Consider the following 17,670-nt stretch of genomic DNA (forward strand, 5'->3'; position numbering starts at 1 on the left):
TTATAAAAGCCACAGCTGTGGTGAATGGCATTTGTATGGATTCCTGTAAAGTGGGCATTATTATAAAGTACCTCTAAAAGCCATGGAGAACCATAAACAGTAACAGTGTTGATAGCACCATCATTCCGCTTCTGATTTTCTTTACAGTTTGATTTCTTGTTTTCAGTAGCAGTGTTGTTATTGACTGTGTTGTAAATTAGTAAGTAGAAGACCCATATACCACAAGGAGGTTTTTATTTTAGTGTGTAGTGTTCATGATAACCATATTTAACTTGCCTTTGATTAGTTTTGTCATCCAAATACTATTTTTTTTGTTAGCTTCTTTTGGGCTCTATTTTTAAAATCCTAATTCTAAAAATAAGATCCTGCCAAAATTGTATTGATTTGGAGGGGGAGGGTTGCTTTTAGATTAGTTGGTTTAGAATAGTGAATGAAGGATGAAATAATATGTATTTTTGGCTTTGGAGGCTTTGTTAAAATTATTTTGGGAAAATGTTTTATGAGACTAAGTATGTTTGTGAAAATTATTCTTTTGCTGTGACTATTCATTTTTCTAAGCATGTCCAAAAGTGCATTTATGTAATTATTTAATTTTGAGAAAATCTGCTGTAGTGTGTACCGCAGCTCACCACAGGGCAGGAGCTGTTCACTTCAAGCAAACCTGCAGCTAAAAATAGACATGCTGTTGTCAGAGTGAGCAGTGAGCAGTGAGCGTTTGCTCAGAGCATCACTCATTAGCATCTCTGCTGAGCCGGAAAGGGCTGGTCCAGGTGTCCCTCATAGGGGGGGCATTATGTGGTCCTGTGATAAAGGGCTCACGGTAGGACTTAGGGGATTGGGTTCTGGATCAGAAAGATTTGGGTTTTTATGGTATAGTGAAGAAATTCAAAGCCCAAAGCACCTTTTCTTCCATAAGTAGAGATGACTTCTTTATCTTGCTGCAATCTAACGGTATCCTCTTCAATGCTGTTCATGTTGTAGTGTGGCATTACATACACAAGGATCTATCTTACATGCAAAAATGTTAAGAAGTGATTGGACAATTATGTTTCTGTTTCCAGAGTAGATATTCTGATCTTGTCCTTGAAATTTGGGTTGATACTGTGCAATCAATGTGTTGACATTTCTTAGGATTTCTACAGATAGCAAACTGCATAGACCTGGTCATCATGTTGTTTATTTATTTGAATAAAGCTACGCTTCCTTTAAAAGTTTGCACATAACCTTAGAATCTTTGCCAGCTACTTACAGTCCAATGTGTTCAGGTGAGGACATTGTTGCTACTGCTTTCTTGTTTTAAGCTGTGGGTTAAAGGTAATGTTTATGTGCTTGATCGTAGCTGCCTCCTCTTATAGCCTTTCTACCACACTAAGTGTGGTAATAACACACTTGGCTTTTCCAAGAATGTTCAATCTCAAATAAATTCACTACTACTGTGACTGAACGCTCTAGTCATTTTAAAATACAGAAAATTGCAAGAGCGTGTGGCTTTATTAATGAAAATAATCAAATATTAGGCCTTTTATGTGAGTCTGAAATTATAATGTGTTTCTGTGTATGCTGCATACGCACAGCTATGTTTATGGAAATCACTGTAAAGCTGTTCCTTTCTCCTTCCTGATGATTAGATGTTCATCTTCTCTGGGACAGTATCTTTCCCTCTCAGTGCAGCATTTTCTGAGTGATCTCATCCGTGCCCACGCCTCAGTCACCACCTGAAACATCCATTTCAAGAGTCAGTCTTCTCTTTCCCTCTTAACATCTGTTCCTTTATCTTTGATGCTCACTTCCATTAAAACCCTATGAGCCATATGGGAAATAAAGCCAGAATCTTGGGGATGTTTAAAGCTTGTCACCCTGAGTTGAGTTGTGTATTTGGTCATTTAGTTTTATTGATTTATACCAGTTTTCTCCAGATCCAGCGACACTGTGAACGCCTTTAGAATGGGCATTAAGTCCCTCTTCTCAGCACCCTTAACCTTTACCCCTAACCCTTACACTGACTGGCTTGCTGTCCTTCTCTCAAGTTTCCAGCCTTATGTCTCTTCAGGTGACTTTCCATACTCATTTTTAAATTGAAGTAAGTCCATTTCTTAACCTGATGTGAATCTTGCGATTCTGTAGTTGCCACCAAAGACTAAACTCCTCAGCAAGTCAAGAGATGTCCACCTGTGTATCTTCTGCACCATGCTCTTCCGTATTTATATTCCTCATAGAGATCATGAGAGCCACAAGAACGTTCAGTACTTCAGCTAAGAGCTCCGAAGGCAATGTTTCTGTACTTTCAAAGCAATGCATGATACGTAACAGTATTTTACTAAAAGAAATTACATATTTGCCTATGAGTTTCTGACTCTAGATCTGGAATTCCTGAGTTTTCCCTTTACTATATGTCCACTTCTAATAGTTGCCCAGCATCCTAGGGAAAGCAAGGTAGCCGAGTTAAAAGGCTACATGAATGATCAATAATATTCACCTGTTACAGAACAGAACGCTTTAGTTATGTTACCAGTGAAAAGTATTAGCTCTGTGATCTGTTTCAGAAAATACAGTAATCACAGTGTTGACATGTTCATCTGTGAAACATGAAGACAAAAGTGATCAAGAAGCTAAGTTGTACTCATCCACTCTTTCATCTTTCCAGCATCTGAAATTTGCTTGTGAATATAAAAAGAGCCTTTATTACCCCTTCTAAGTTTATTTTATTTGCTGAGATTTTCTCTTGTTAAGCAAGTTTTGTGAAGGAGTTCTAGGGGAATTCTTCTACAATTCAGTTGAGTTCCATAAGACCCTTTGACTGGAAAACACAGCAGCCCATTCAGGGAGGCAGAAGCATTGCCTCTGCACAGATGCGGTGCTGTCAGAAGGTAGAGCTATTGAGTTCCAAGGCAAAGGTAGAACCAAGCTTTGACAAAGACCATCCCTGGGACTGGTGAGGGAGCCTGAAATCATAACGCTTCCTGGTTTTCCTTCCTAAGACCACGTGACTTCTTTATTTTCTCTGTGTCTGGTGTGCTAGCATCGCAGAATGTAGCTTAGGTTTCTGTGCTGTTTGCGCAAGGCAGAGCTGAGTCATCTGACACATCCAGTTACTATGCGCTCCTGGTTCACGTACCTGTCAACAGAGCTAACATCACCATCTCAAAACCCATGTGAAGAACAGGAGAGAGGGAGCTGTGGAGAAGTGTTAGTCAACAGGCTCTATGTTACAGGGGAGCAACAGCAGGTGCTCTGTTCACAGTAGGGTGACCAGTGATGATTCTGAATTCTCTTATTCCAGTGTGAGATTTCTCATGTTCTCACTGCAAAAATAAGGCCTGAGGAGACAGATATGCTCATTCTGCCTTACACATTATCCAGAGTATCTACACGTGGAAACATCACATAGCACACTACACACATGTATGTGTCAATCCAGAGAAGTCCGAGGTGAGCTTACTTCTTGATCCAGCTTAGCTGAGGGTGAGTCTGAAGAAGAAACCATCTTCTATGGCTCTCAGAAGTGCTACAGACCTGAATAGAAATAAGCAGCTGATAATTTCCCTGCTTATGTCTTACCAACAACATAAGAACACAATAGTGAAAGCAGTGCCAAAGCCCTCCAGTTGAGGAGGCTCCTTTTCCCAGGAGTGAACCAGGCCAGATGATATCTGCACTCCAGAATCTGTTCTACTCTGGCTTGCTTTCCCTGGAGAAAGAGAAGCCAGCAGTTCATCTTGAGTAACACCCCAGGCTGAAGTTGTGAGAGCAGCTGCGAGGAAATGACTGCAGGACAACACTGCTTCTGCCTTTGCACTCAACCGCCTCCGTTGGGACAGCCAGGGATTCATTAGGTCATTGTGGATTGAAAAGATGGCCTTTGTTTTTTCGCTGTGGCAGGGCTCTCCCTTGATGTGCCTGGTATCAACACCAGCAAGTTGTTCTTCTTTTTTGTTATTGTTAGTGTACATGAGTTTTTTGCCTGTGTGTATGCATGTGTACTGTGTGAATACAGTGACCAGAGAGCAGAAGAGGGCAGTGGATCCCCTGGAACTGCAATTTTAGATCGCTGTGAACCTCCATGTTGGTGCTGAGAACTGAACCTGGGTCCTCTGCAAAAGAAGCAACTATTCTTAATGACTGAGTAATCTCCCCACCCTTACGATCACATTTCTGAAAGTTGCTGGATTATGTAATAATTATGTGCACACCGACAAAAATATCCAAGAACTTAATTCTGATAGCACCTATATAGAGCATGAGAGCTCCAATAAATGATTAGCTGCCTCATTGTGGATCATGTTTGAAGTTTTGAGAAGATTCCCATTGTTTATGGATACACAAGCAAAACAAGAGTGTAGAGACTGTAAAAAGGGTTATACATGGTTAAAGGATAAAAATCACAGCCTTCAAGAGGAAAAGAATGAACTTACATTTAGAAATATTTGTAAAAGAAAAAACCACAGATAGCATCTGAAAAAATCTTCAGCATTTTGAATGAAAGCAAAATCTATGAAGTAGGACACAGGAGATAAACCTGGAGGAACTGGAAAGATAGCTCAGCAGTTATGAGCTTTTTTTTTTTGCTCAATCATAAGGACCTGAGTTCAAGTCCCATCAGTCATATCAAGCAGCATACAGTAGCCTGTGACTCCAACTCCCAAAGATCTATAGCTACCAACACACTTACATGTACATATAGTCAAACACAGATAGGCATTTGCATATACATTCATATATAAAAATGAATCTTTAAAAAAACAAAGATTAGGATGAAAAGAGGGGGCTGAATATAGAATAGAAAAGAAGTATAAATGCTGTCATAAGGAAAGATTGTAAGAAAATGCACTGGTCTTGCAAGATAGCAAGCAAGCTGTATTAGATCAGGAGAGCACACACTGGTCGTTGTAGGAAAGGAAATGAATGAGATGAAGAAGTAGCATGATAAGCCAGAATATGAAGGAAATGGGCCAAGAGACGTTGTACAGGCTGGGGGTGGCTCAGTTGGTGAGAGAGCTGTGCAAGCATGAGGGCCTGAGCTTTATGTGGCTCCCAGAACCCACATAAAGCTCAGCATGGCATCATGTACCTGTAACCATACCATTGAGGGCAGACACCACGTGGCCTGTGGTTCAGAGCCTGATTCTGTCTCAAAGCAGTAAGGGGGGAGGGAAGGGGAATGACACCTAGCCTCCATATGCACCTGCGCTCACACACACATGCATGCACCACACTCTTACACACCCACAAATAATTCAAATAAGTGAAATAGTGACATTGGGAGACAGGTGCAGTCGTGTGTCTGCAGTCTCTGCTCAGGAGTCTAAACCCTGCATGGGCTCTACAGTCGGATACTGCCTCAAAAAATACAAAACAGCAGCTGGTGCGGCAAAAGTGAGACCCTGTCTCAGAAAGCAAACAGAAAAGCCTATAAAGTGAACACTGTCATATACACAGGGTTCCCGCAGCTTCACTGAGCAGTGTTCACACTCGACATAGGAACAGAATAGAAAATAGCTTTTGTTGTTGTTGCTTCCTTTTTTTTTGCTTTTTAATTGATGCAAGAAAACAAGTTTGTTTGTTTGTTTGTTTGTTTTAGTGCCAGAGACCTCCAGCATACAGCACCACTAAGCTACTCAGCTAGCACATGGGAAAATGTCTTAAAGAAAAGCCTGAACCTGCCAATCAGAAGTCATTGTGTGTGCTTTGGCAAAATTAATGAAGAAACTAGCACCACATACTTCTTGGTGGCAGTTTTGAAATTTAAGGGTAACAAATCAATCCTTAGATATCTAGGGCCTCTTTATATCTTAAAATCTCATGGGAAGCTTTTCTAATGTGAAGAAAGAGGGGGAAAAAAAACCTAGAATTGGAGGCCATATAACTTAAAGCTCCTGCTACGGTGGGTGGGAGGGAGATCCAGTACCTTAAGAATACTGAAGACTGTAACAAACATACCTTATGAGAATTCTAAATTCCCAAGAATTAAGTTCCCAGGGTGCAGAAAAGAAGGTGGAAACTGGAAATGAACTATAAGGAAGCCATTTTTAACTGCACTGAGATTTTCCTATCTCATTGACCAAAGGTCTTTCCCCCTTTTGGGGGATGGAGATTGAGATGGGCGGCTCTCCTGTTAAAAGTCCTCACAAAAACAGAAGATAAGTCCTTCAGTCTGTGCAACCTGGGGTTTCTTCATGCCCTGTGTACAGTCAGGATCTGAAAAGATCATCATCTCAGAAAATGCTCTTAGGTTCTTCTCTCTCCTCTCCCTCCACCCTCTCTCTCTCCCTCTCTCTCTCTCTCTCTCTCTCTCTCTCTCTCTCAGACTCTGCTAGGTTGGACAAATGAATTTGACACTTTTTATATCAGATCACCTTAGCCTGGAATGGCCTCTCTTCCAACCTTGCCTGTCAGAGCAACTCGTTATCCCTCAAAATTCAGCACAAATGTGTCCCCTATGATGTTGTACCTTCCTGTCCAACATCTTCTTGTAAACTCTGATAGTACATGTAAATTTAAGGAAAATTAAAATGAAACAAGTTTTGGTTTCAAACAGTAATTGCTAGTTTTATTTTTTTATCCTTTAAAATGTATTATTTAAATATATGCAGCCAAATAAATGAGCTTCTACATTAACATCTTATTTCTACCAATATTCTAGAAAAAATGTATACAAGTAGCTTTATTTTAACATACTACTTTATGAGTGTAATTTAATCATCTTAACATAAGTTTTGTACATGTGCTTGTTACTTGCAAATTTTTATTCTCATAGTTTGATTTTTTAAGTACTTTGGCTTAATATAATACTTTTGTTATGAAGGAAATGATTTGTTTAATATTCTCATGTTTTATATGATCATCATACAGCTCTAGTGGTTTTATGTGATATTTTACAGATAATAAATATAACATGAGGCAGAGAAAGTTGTAATAGGGGACAGAAGGCCTGTGAATGTGAGTCACTTAGGATCATCAAGGTTGAAGAGTAGCTTTTGAAGAAATTCGGTTTGAGTGAAACAATAGTTTTGTTGTACTCTTGTTTCCAGGAAGTTTATATTCTGAGGTTCTGTTTTTTGTTTTTTGTTTTGTTTTGTTTTTTTTCTGTTTTCTAATATACATTGGCTTAAAGTTGTCCTCTTATTGTACAAGGTATGATGGGGAAGATGAGATGCATCTTGTGAGACTCTATAGAGGTCAGCACCTGTAGCAGTGTATCAGGTCACCAGACTACACATGAGATGCTTGTGATAGCATCTGGCAGTTAGACCTTGGCACAGTATCACTCACAGCGTGTCATGATAGATAAGCAGCTATCAAGTTTATCTGATGCAGAGCCTTGAGGAGTTGTTCACTGTCACCACTGAAACATTCTTGTTCATTGTAGAAGTATGTGATTGCATGGGGAAAATGATACCAGACCACCGCCCTGTCCCCCCTCCCCCTTCAGGTAGCCTAGGCCATGTGCACCAAACTGAACTAGACAGGAGGGAGGGAAGCTTAGCCAGGTGTGGGTGAGCACAGTGCAGGATCTCAGCCAGATATGTGCGAGAACAATGTACACACAGGGACAGCTTCAGAGAAATGGTTCACTTTATTGGGTGATGGGAGGGAATTTATGTCCCTGGGGAAGTGGTCAGGGTCTCTGAGGTAAGGTTTGTGTGGCCTTGTACCATTGGCCAGGGTGGTAGTGTTGCAAGATGCTTCATCTGCCTACTCAGGGGCTGTAGGGTTGGGGTTAGAACTATATAAGTATAGTCAAACAAGGAGTGCAGCCTGATGACTGTCGGGGTAATAAACTCTCACTAGGGTTGATGGTGGGGGAGCCCATTTTATGGTGCCAGGTTGTGAGGGAGGGGAGGTAGCCAACTCCTACCATCCTCATGATTTTGAGGCATCTGGGGTTGAAGCTCCCTTGACCCTCCATTTGTAACACTGGGCCATTTCAGTGAACTTTCAAAAGTTTTAGCTAATTTTTTTTTTGTTTAAAATGAGCTTTAATCTGACTTTAAGTTGTGACTTACTTGCAAGTAATATACAAAAGCATTGGTGCTGGGGAGAAAGTGATAAGAAATGAGTGGGGTTTTTTTTGTGCTCATGGGAAGAAAGTGATAACAAATGATATTTTTGTTTGTGTGTATTCATGGAAATACATAAGGCTTGTCTCTACTTGCATCTTTCTTCATCTCGTAGATAGGTGACTAATGCTAATAAACCCTGGGTGAACATATAGATCCCTTTGATATGCTTTTTTAGAGTGTAACATGGTAGACTCTACAAATGGCAAAAATTGAAGAGCAAATCATTTTATTTGGATAATAAGCAAAATTGTAAATAAATTGAGTTTTTGATGTGCCCTCTCTTCCACCATTACTAAACAATACAGAACAAAACACATTTGCAGAAGATTGCTCCTTGAAGTGTCGTTTCTAAGGATAGTTGTTAGTTAAGTGTTAGAAGCTTTGCTGAAGGTTCCTGTGATCACACAGCTATCAAGTATATTAGAGCTAGTGTTCTTCTTATGCATCAGGTTCCCAAAACTGTGTATCAGCCTATCGCACTGGTTCAGAAGAAAACTGAAAGTTGAGAACCTCATAGTGCTTGCTTATGGCACATTGAATTGAATGGGTTATACTGTGTAAGTGTTCCTATCTTCCTCCCCTCTCCTTTATTACCTACTGACATATCGATGAGTAACAAGTTTGAAAATACAGAAAAACAGAAGTTAAATCTATCCATGGCAAATACATGCAGATCTGAATTGTCTTCTATTTAAAGATACAAAACATTTTATTATGCCATTTTAATTTTGTCATATATAGAAGGCAACTATTTTTTTGAGCTGATTGTATTTGTCTTTGCATCTAAATAGTGCATATACATACTAGAGATTCCACTTGCACATTGCTGTATATGACAAGCATGTTTCAGGATAATATCTTCATGATATTATTTAATGACATTGTAACTGTATCCTTAATTCTAAAGGGGAATGCCTTTATATGTTAAAATGTTATTGAAACTTATGTTTTCAGTGCATATGTTGCATATTGGCAATGGTTTTTACATAAAACTTTTCTGAACTGTTTGTTTCCTCAGAATGACTTGTCGATAAACTCAGAATACTATGAGTATGGAGAGCATTTCAAAGCACTTCTGCAACATCAGATTAATGAATACTGAGCAGAATCAGAAATCTTTCTCATAGCTCATCACCAAAAAAGGAGAAGAAATTGTTTTTCAGAATACCCTCTTGGTCACATACTCCCACTTCTCCCATTGAGCAATCCTTTGTTTACTTTCAAATCTGCTCATTATAACACACAGGCTGGAGCAGGACAATGGAGGCCCTTTCTTTCTCCAGTCCATCTGAACTCATGCAGGAATCTGGAGAGTTTACAATAAAACTTGCACAATTTTTATATGTAAGTGGGAACTAAATTATTTTTCAAAAGAAATTAGAGATACACTTTTAGAGTAGCCAAGTGTGGTTTTTCAGAAACTGCAGCTGTATGTTCCTGTATAGTTTGTTTTTAACTTAACTTACAGCCACCATTTCCAAGTCATGGCATGTGCAGACATCTCTATTCCATGGGGGAAAATCGTATATAAAAAAACAGGCTTCTTGAGCCCTTGGTGAAGCTCAGTGGTACAGCACATGCCAGTCCTGTGAAGCCCCTGGCTGGAGTCAGAGCTGAGACAGAACAAAGCAACCCTATTCAGCAGCAGCTAGCGTTCTAGCTTCCCAAGTTCACACTGTGATCCAGAACAGTGAATGATCACATGTTGATAACCAGGTGCAACTGTTTTGGCACTTTGAAAGTTAATTTTCTTTAATTTTTTAATAGGTATTTTGGAAATACTGTATAATACTTAGAAATCAGTAAAATGCTATTCCTAGAAATGCATAAGCCAGAGTTCTTTTAAAACTACCGTCTACCAGTGATGCTTGTCATCATCATATTGCAATGGCAGAACAGAATGTCACGCACCATTTTGGCTTGTGTTGGGCCAAAGGGGTTGAAAAGTAACAAAGAATAATGCGTACAACAAGATGCTTCAGGTTCGCACTGCTCGCGCCAGATCTATGTTGTGTCTTATTTGGGCATTTTTTCCTGATGGTTTTGTTGGGTTTTTGTTTTTTGTTCTTTTTTTTTTTTTTTTTTTTTTTTTTTTTGTCTTAGACACAGCCCTTGCCCTGTAGCCTGTCCTTGCCTGGAACTCATTGGATAGCCCAGGCTGTCTCACACATACTGCAGTGCGCCTGCCTCAGCCTTCCCCATGCTGGGGTTAGAGACTAATCAGCCGTGCCCAGCATAAGTCTGGCTTTAGTCCGGCCACCCATCGTTTCTAAAGTAACCGACAGTTTCTGTGGCCCCTCAGTCCTACTCTCCAGCCTTGCTCCCCTATCGTCAGGTAGGGAAATGTCAGGACCCTGCTGAAAGCAGAAGAGATAATAAAGTGAGTCTGTATAATCCCGTTTTTATTTTCAATTTTCACATAAAAATAAAATTTATCATATTTTCTAAATGTTTATACCGATTTGTTTCTAAAACATTGAAATTTGTTTTAAAAACGTAAACCCTTGTTAGTGAATTTAGGAAGAGTGTAAACAGGGCATAGTCTTAAATGACTCATCTTTAGTTAACAGATTTAACAATATAAACCACAGCTCTACAAATACAGCTATTATTAACCATTATGTAAACCACCTGCTTTTGTTTGGCTTTATTTTAATGTACATTTGAAATCCGACAGTTTAATTTTTGCTATAAGTTCAGATCTAGTTTTTTAAAGTAGTTTGTATTGTTAGCGGGTTTTGTTTCATTTGAGTTTTATGGGTTTGTGGATCCTGTGCCTGTTAGGCTGTGGTTTCTTCTTGGCTCTCTGCTGTTAGATACACCACAGACCTAATGCACAAATCCTGCACCTGGAACCGCCCTTTACCACAGCCAGTTCTGAAACCTGCACACACAGGGATGTGACTATCCTCAGCTTGCGTTTCAGACGCGTTAGTACCACTTCCAGCCCATCACCACTCGCAATTCTGTCACCACTTGATATCTTCTACATGGCGTCAGATATGTTTTCTGGAACAGAGCCGTTACTGGGTTTGAAGTTTTCAGCATGGTCCCTATGCAGAGCAATATTCAAGGCTTTAGAAGTTGGATACACTTCGTAGCTCCCTGGCATGTCACTCTGGTGGACACACATGTCCTTATTACCAGGTGCTCCCATAAGGATAGGTATTTCATATAACTATGTGTAATAAGTCTTCTTTTATGTTATATAAGCATTCTTACCAAACACCATTTCTTTATTTCCAGTGAAAGAATTTCTAGCCAAAGCCAAAGAAGACTTTCTGAGGAAATGGGAGAACCCTCCCCCGGTAAGGAAGCTATTTGGTTATCTACAATTAGAGATGTCTGTGTTAAGTAAATCAAGATTCTTGTTAACTTAGTGCTACTCCAGAAATTTTAATTTTTAAGTGTTATTCTAATTATATACTATGATGGGAATTCCATCATAATGATGTGATTTAATTGGTAATTTTTTATTTTTATTTTTTTCACAATTTATTCATTATATATCCTGATTGAAGCCCCCTCCCTCAACTCCTCCCAGTCCACCCTCCCTCCCTCTTCCCCACCATCCCCTTTTCCTAGTCCACTGAAAGGGTGAGTTTTCCTCCTTTGCTGTCTGCCCATAGCTTATCAAGTCTCATCAGGACTTCCTGGATCCTCTTCCTCTGTAGTCTGATAAGGCCACATTGTCAGGGACAAGTGATCAAAGAGCAGGCAAGCAAGTTCATGACAGAGGTAGCCCATGCTCCCTTTATTCAGGAACCCACATGGAGACTGAGCTGCCAATCAGCCACATCTGAGCAGGGGGTGTAGGTCCTCTCCATGCATGGTCCTCAGTTGGTGCATCAGTCTCTTTAGGACTCCCTGGGATCAGATTTTTTTTTAGCTTTGTTGGTATCCTTGTGGGGCTCCTATCCCCTCCATGTCCTTCTATCCCACCCACCTCTTCTTCCATAAGACTCCCTGTGCTCTGCCCAAAGTTTGGCCCTGAGTCTCAGCATCTGCTTTGATCCTCTGTTAGGTGGAGCCTTTCAGAGGATCCTCTATAGTAGGTTCCCGTCCTGTTTCCTCTCTTCCACTGCTTCTGGTATCTATCCTGTTTGCCATTCTCAGTGAGAACTAAGCATCCTCCCTAGGGTTCTCCTCAGTGTTTAGCTTCTTCAGGTCTGTAGATTTTAGTATGGTTGTCCTATATTATATGACTAATATCTGCTTATAAGTGAGTATATACCATGTGTGTCTATCTGTTTCTGGGTTACCTCATTCAGGGTGATCTCTTCTAGTTCCATCTATTTATCTGCAAATTTCATGATTTTCTTGATTTTAATATCTGAGTAGTATTCCATTGTGTAAATGTACCACAATTTCTGTATCCATTCCTCCCTTGAGGAACATCTGGGTTGTTTCCAGATTCTGGCTATTACAAATAAAGCTGCAATGAACATAGTTGAGCAAATGCCCTTGTTGAATGGTGGGGCATCTTTTGGATATATGCCCAGGAGTGGTATAGCTGTATCTTGAAGTAGTGTTATTCCCAATTTTTTTAGAGAGCGCCAGATTGATTTCCAAAGTGGTTGTACAATTGGAGAAGCAAGCAGCTTCTCGTAGAATCCCTAAATGGCAGAAGGAATCTTGTTGTTTTGTTTCTTGATACAGCCTGGGAATTGAACATAGGGCCTCATGTATCCAAGACAGGTTCTCTACCAGCAAGCTGTATGCCAAGACTGTTGTAAATTTTGATACTAATTCCAGATTGCTATAATATAAGATTAATAGTTTTTGAAATCTTGTTAGTTGACAGTTTGTCTCATGAAACATTAAAAAGGAGGCAAGGGAGAGAGCATACTTGTATTATATGAAGAAAAGCAATGCTCAGACACAAAGAGATGTCCTGTTGTACACTGTTCCCACTACTTGAGTGTGACGGTATTAGTTGTTGCAATCCACCTATGTCAGTAAAAGCAAAAATCAGATGTAAAACCACAAAGCTAATTCAATCAGAATTATAGGGACTTATTTTCTTTTGATAAAAATCCCCCTAAATGTGAAAAGACCACACAATGTTAAACACTTGATAAGTAAAATATAATACTGCTTTCCTCCTGTAATGACCCATTAGGAAACTAGGCTGTCTCTCCAGCGTGTGCTTTACTGTGGAGTGTTAGACCACTGTCCGCGTTCCTGCACTGTCTAGAGCTGTCGTGTACAGAAGGACCATATCACAGCAGGCTTTGCTCAAGCTCAACTCTGCACATTGAGCCTTGCAAGTTTTTTTCTGAGATTTTCATGGGTGTCTTCAGAATGAAACCTACTGAACAGATGGGTCAGCAATTACTGCTTGTTGCTAGCACATAATTTATTCCTAGTATCTTTTGTTTTGTTGTGGCAGCAACAAGACTAGATTGATGCCTCTCATTCTTTGCTTCTATGCACTAGTCAAAGTCAAACAAAGATGTTTGTTTAACAAAACATCTATTCAAGGAGGAAAAGAATCTGATTATTGTTCTGAGACTCTAGCTTTGGTTCTCTGTGGAATGTAGACTTGTCTTCGCTTCTTGTTTTAGGTAATGCTGAGTTATTTCAGCATCAAGGAGAAAGTCAGGGACCCTACCCGGTTCTGAGCCCATTATCCAGCTTTATGACTGTTACCAAGTCCTAAGACGGTTATCTGGTTTTACAGCTGCTCTATGTTTCTGTGACTATTGTTTACTCTATGGCTGATGTTTGGTTGCTCAGCTATCGTTTAGTTCTGTGGGTGTTGTCTAGTTCTATAACTACCTGTAAAAACACAACACCCTTTCCTCAAAGGTATGAAGAAAACTGATCTCTCAGTTTTAATTTTGTACAATAATTCACAGGTATTCTCTGGCCATATATGTTATTTGACTATGGGTTTGTAATTCTTAAAATATATAAATAGTTCATTAGCTGTGTTCAGATTTAACATTGGAATTGAAATATGATCATTAATATTTTAACCAAGACTTTTATTTCCTTTGTTATTTTTATATACTCCGTTTTACAAAACTATTATCTACTATTGGACTTTTGTTAATCAAAGGGGACTATAGAATGAATAATGTGAAATTAAGAGTGTATATATAATGTTTCTACATGGATAGCTACAAATTAAATTGTCCACTCTGATTATATAACACTGAAGTAATAATTGTAGTCTTGTAGAAATTTCTAATTTAAAAGTTTATTGTTTTTTAATGCTTGTATAGAGTAATGCTGGCCTCGAGGATTTTGAAAGGAAAAAAACCCTTGGAACAGGTTCCTTCGGAAGAGTCATGCTGGTGAAGCACAAAGCCACTGAGCAGTACTACGCCATGAAGATCCTAGACAAGCAGAAGGTTGGTGTCCCTGTGGCCTGCCCGTTCGCTGTTGTTGCATTTATATTGTTTACTATTACTATCTGGTGTGTGGTTAATGTAGGTTTTAGTATATGGGGACATGTCATTTCTATAGTTATCTGCTAGAACATGTCTGTGCACACTAACAGTAAATACAGATTTTCATGTGTGCAGAACAAGCACCCTTCCTGCTGCACATCCAGGTTGATGAATGGGAACTTTGTAACTTTAGCTCATGTCCCATTTTAGTTTATAGTAGAAACTGCCTTGCTCGGCATGACTGGGTTTGGTCCATTTAAAATACCAGTTAAATCATGGAAAAATTGTAAAATCTATATTCTGTATAACAGAACTTTTTCATTGTCTCTGTATCAATATAATAAATCAGTTGTCTGAAACATTAATACTTTATATACTAAGCGTTTTCTGTTTTTCTCCCAATCACTAAGAATATAGGGAAAGACAATGGTAAATACTACCCATTACTTAGTTGTTACTTTACAGAGACTGGCTTCTTGGCCTCCTGGGATCCAAGTAGGAAACTGGTGGCAGCATAGTGGGGAAGTATCCTGGGGACAGGCGTGATGCAGTAACTTTCCCATGGGAATGTGTGCCAGGGGACAGATGTGGAGTAACTTTGTCCTGTGGTGATACAAAGTAGCTGTACTGTAGCTCTACATTACCCAATAGCCACATTTTAAGAAATAAAAAGTAGATTTTAAAGGCTGATTTGTTTAATAGCCCAGTGCTTAATGTTTAACAAATATAAAATTATTGTGTTTCATACTAAGTTTTCAAAATCTGTTGTGTATTTTACATTTCGATTAGCCACTTTTGTGTTAATTAGTAACCACACATGTTGGACACCATAGCATCGGACTATTTAACTTTCATTTTAATTGAAACTAGATTAATTTCTTACATGAAAAGGAGATAATGGCTTAAGTCTTTCCAAAATTGAAAGTGATTATAGACACATTCAGTTGAACACCTCTGTCAGCTACCCTCATTCACCCATTTCCCAGCCGGTCTTCATAAGCACTTCCTGTCCTAACCCCACTGTCTAGCTGTTCCTTCCCTTCCCCTCTCACTGCTCTTGCTGCATGTCTCTGCCAAGGGTCTCTCTGCTCATCGCTGGCTTTGTCTGGAGCATGTGATTGGGATAGCCATACCTCCTGACGTGGTCCTGCCCCAGCCCCTGGAAATGTGTTCTCCTGATCCTGCCCCTCCACCTGTGGGTATTCCTTTTGCTGCTTTTCCTGTCTCATTTTGTTTCTCCCATGTTCTTGAAGGAATGCTTCTTTCCAAGCTCTAGACTCTGACTCTCTGTCTCTCTCGCACTCTCACTCCCACTCCCTCTGTGTGTGTCTGTCTGTCTATCTGTGTTTCTATCTGTCTCTCTGTCCTCTTACTTTGCTAATTCGCATTCTCTTTCTATAAATATGTTCTTATCCAACAACCTCAACCCTTCCTCAGGCTTTTTGTTCCTAAGCTGACAGTCTGACCATGGAGATTTTCCGGGCCATTTAATTCCTGTCTTCATTCTGTCCATGAGCTTACGGATCTCAAAGGGAGTTAGCAACTTGCCTGCTCATGCTGGTAACAAAAAGACAAGAGGCTTCAGTTGTGTTCTTTATTTGTAAACTACCTTCTAGTGTATGTTATATTTTGTAAACAGTTTATGAAGTGCTTTACTTCAAAATATTAAAAAGATAAAGATATTTACCATCTCCAGCTTTAAAATATTTGGGAAGACACTTTTAGCATCTCCTTTTCATACTCTAGAACCCTGTTAAGTAATTTATCAAGGTGATTACCCCGTGGATAAATCATGGTAAGGTATATTTTACAGAAAAATAACTGCAGTTTGATATCATTTCTGCTACTGCAGTACACTGGGTCTTGGCATAAATTAGTATAAGAGACTTTATATTCTGATTTTTGTTTATTTAATTTGATTGAGATATGTAATAGAATAACAGGCCATAATAACCCCCTGTCTGCCAGTAAATTCTTATAAATCGCTCAATTAGGTAAGCTTCTCCAGTCTTAGTGTACATGGAATGAAGGGGGAAAAAATCAATACAGAAATTAAGGCGATCACATTACTTTTTTCTACAGTGTGTCAGATATTGCTAGGATATATACACACATGAGCACAGGCAAACATATACTTACACATGTGAAAATGTACACATATGTACACACATACACGCACACATAACAGACATGCGTCTGTTGCATCAGTAAGTCTTCATATCTGTATGTGGCATTGATCTTCCTGTTTAAGCCAACCACTGCACTATATAATCACTCCTGTGTCCGACAGCCAGTAAGTTAGGCCACTATGCTGGCCAAGGTTTATCTGATTTACATGCCTTTTTTTTCCCTTCAAAATGTACCCTTATTATCCCCAGGACTCTTTCTGCCAGTCCCTTGTTTGATGCTCCAGCTAGATTTTTGTAGTGACACATGACTCCTAAAACTCCAGCCTCTTTCCTTCTCCCTTTCTTCCTCTCAGACAAAATGTTTTCCATGTTGTACCATAGCATTTCTTTGACTCATCTGAAAGCATGTGACATTTATTAAGTGCAGTGAGTTTAGCTTGTATCCTCCTACTTCCAAACCTGTCATAACTGTCTCCCAAACTTCACTGGAACCTAACCTCACAACGTGCATACACAGTCTCTCTGTCTATGTCTCTGGCCTGAAAGCTAACTTAAGAAAAGAGTACATGATTTCCTGTGGGGAGGGGATGCTGGAGGGCCGGTCTCGTTTATTCATAACTCTTCTAACGTTTCACTTGAATGAACCAGATGTGATTAGTCAGTGCCCTTAAACACATGTATTAAGCTAATATAAATATTAAAAGTAAATGTTAGTTTTGTATGAATTTTGAAGATAAAATATGAACTGTGTCCCAAGGGATATTTGTAAAGTGTTCTCTGACTTGTTCTTTACCAAATTTTCAGAAGCGCCATCCTTAACCATAGCCAAATGCAGCCACCACTCTTGCTTGTCGTTGTGTGTTTCCTCCTTTGGGACTGATTCCAGGGGCTAACCTGGGCCAGGCTTCTCTGCCTTCTCTCTTGAGCCTTTATTATCTTTCTTTTAAAATTATCTCAGCTCTTACCTTTTTAAATAAGCCATAGTAACAGCTGGCATTTTTTGAGCTGTTACTGTGCCAGGCAGTAAATGAGCCACGTGACTTCCATTGTGTCACATGACATGTTAAAGATCAGAATTCTAGG

At 39.5% G+C, this 17,670-nt stretch overlaps 1 protein-coding gene across 4 annotated transcripts in view; it reads left to right on the top strand.

Annotated features, from left to right (window-relative positions):
* Prkacb (protein kinase cAMP-activated catalytic subunit beta) overlaps nucleotides 1-17,670 on the top strand; it is a 96,321-nt gene that overhangs the window by 52,733 nt on the left and 25,918 nt on the right. For all 4 annotated transcript variants that reach the window (XM_055614342.1, XM_055614341.1, XM_055614343.1 and 1 more), the window contains exons 2-3: nucleotides 11,307-11,368; nucleotides 14,291-14,419. In XM_055614342.1, coding sequence (XP_055470317.1) covers nucleotides 11,307-11,368; nucleotides 14,291-14,419 — 191 coding nt within the window. The remainder of the gene's footprint in view (nucleotides 1-11,306; nucleotides 11,369-14,290; nucleotides 14,420-17,670) is intronic.

The sequence above is a fragment of the Psammomys obesus genome, unplaced genomic scaffold (assembly GCF_907164565.1).
Source record: "Psammomys obesus unplaced genomic scaffold, mPsaObe1.curated_primary_1811, whole genome shotgun sequence".
Taxonomy (NCBI): Eukaryota; Metazoa; Chordata; class Mammalia; order Rodentia; family Muridae; genus Psammomys; species Psammomys obesus.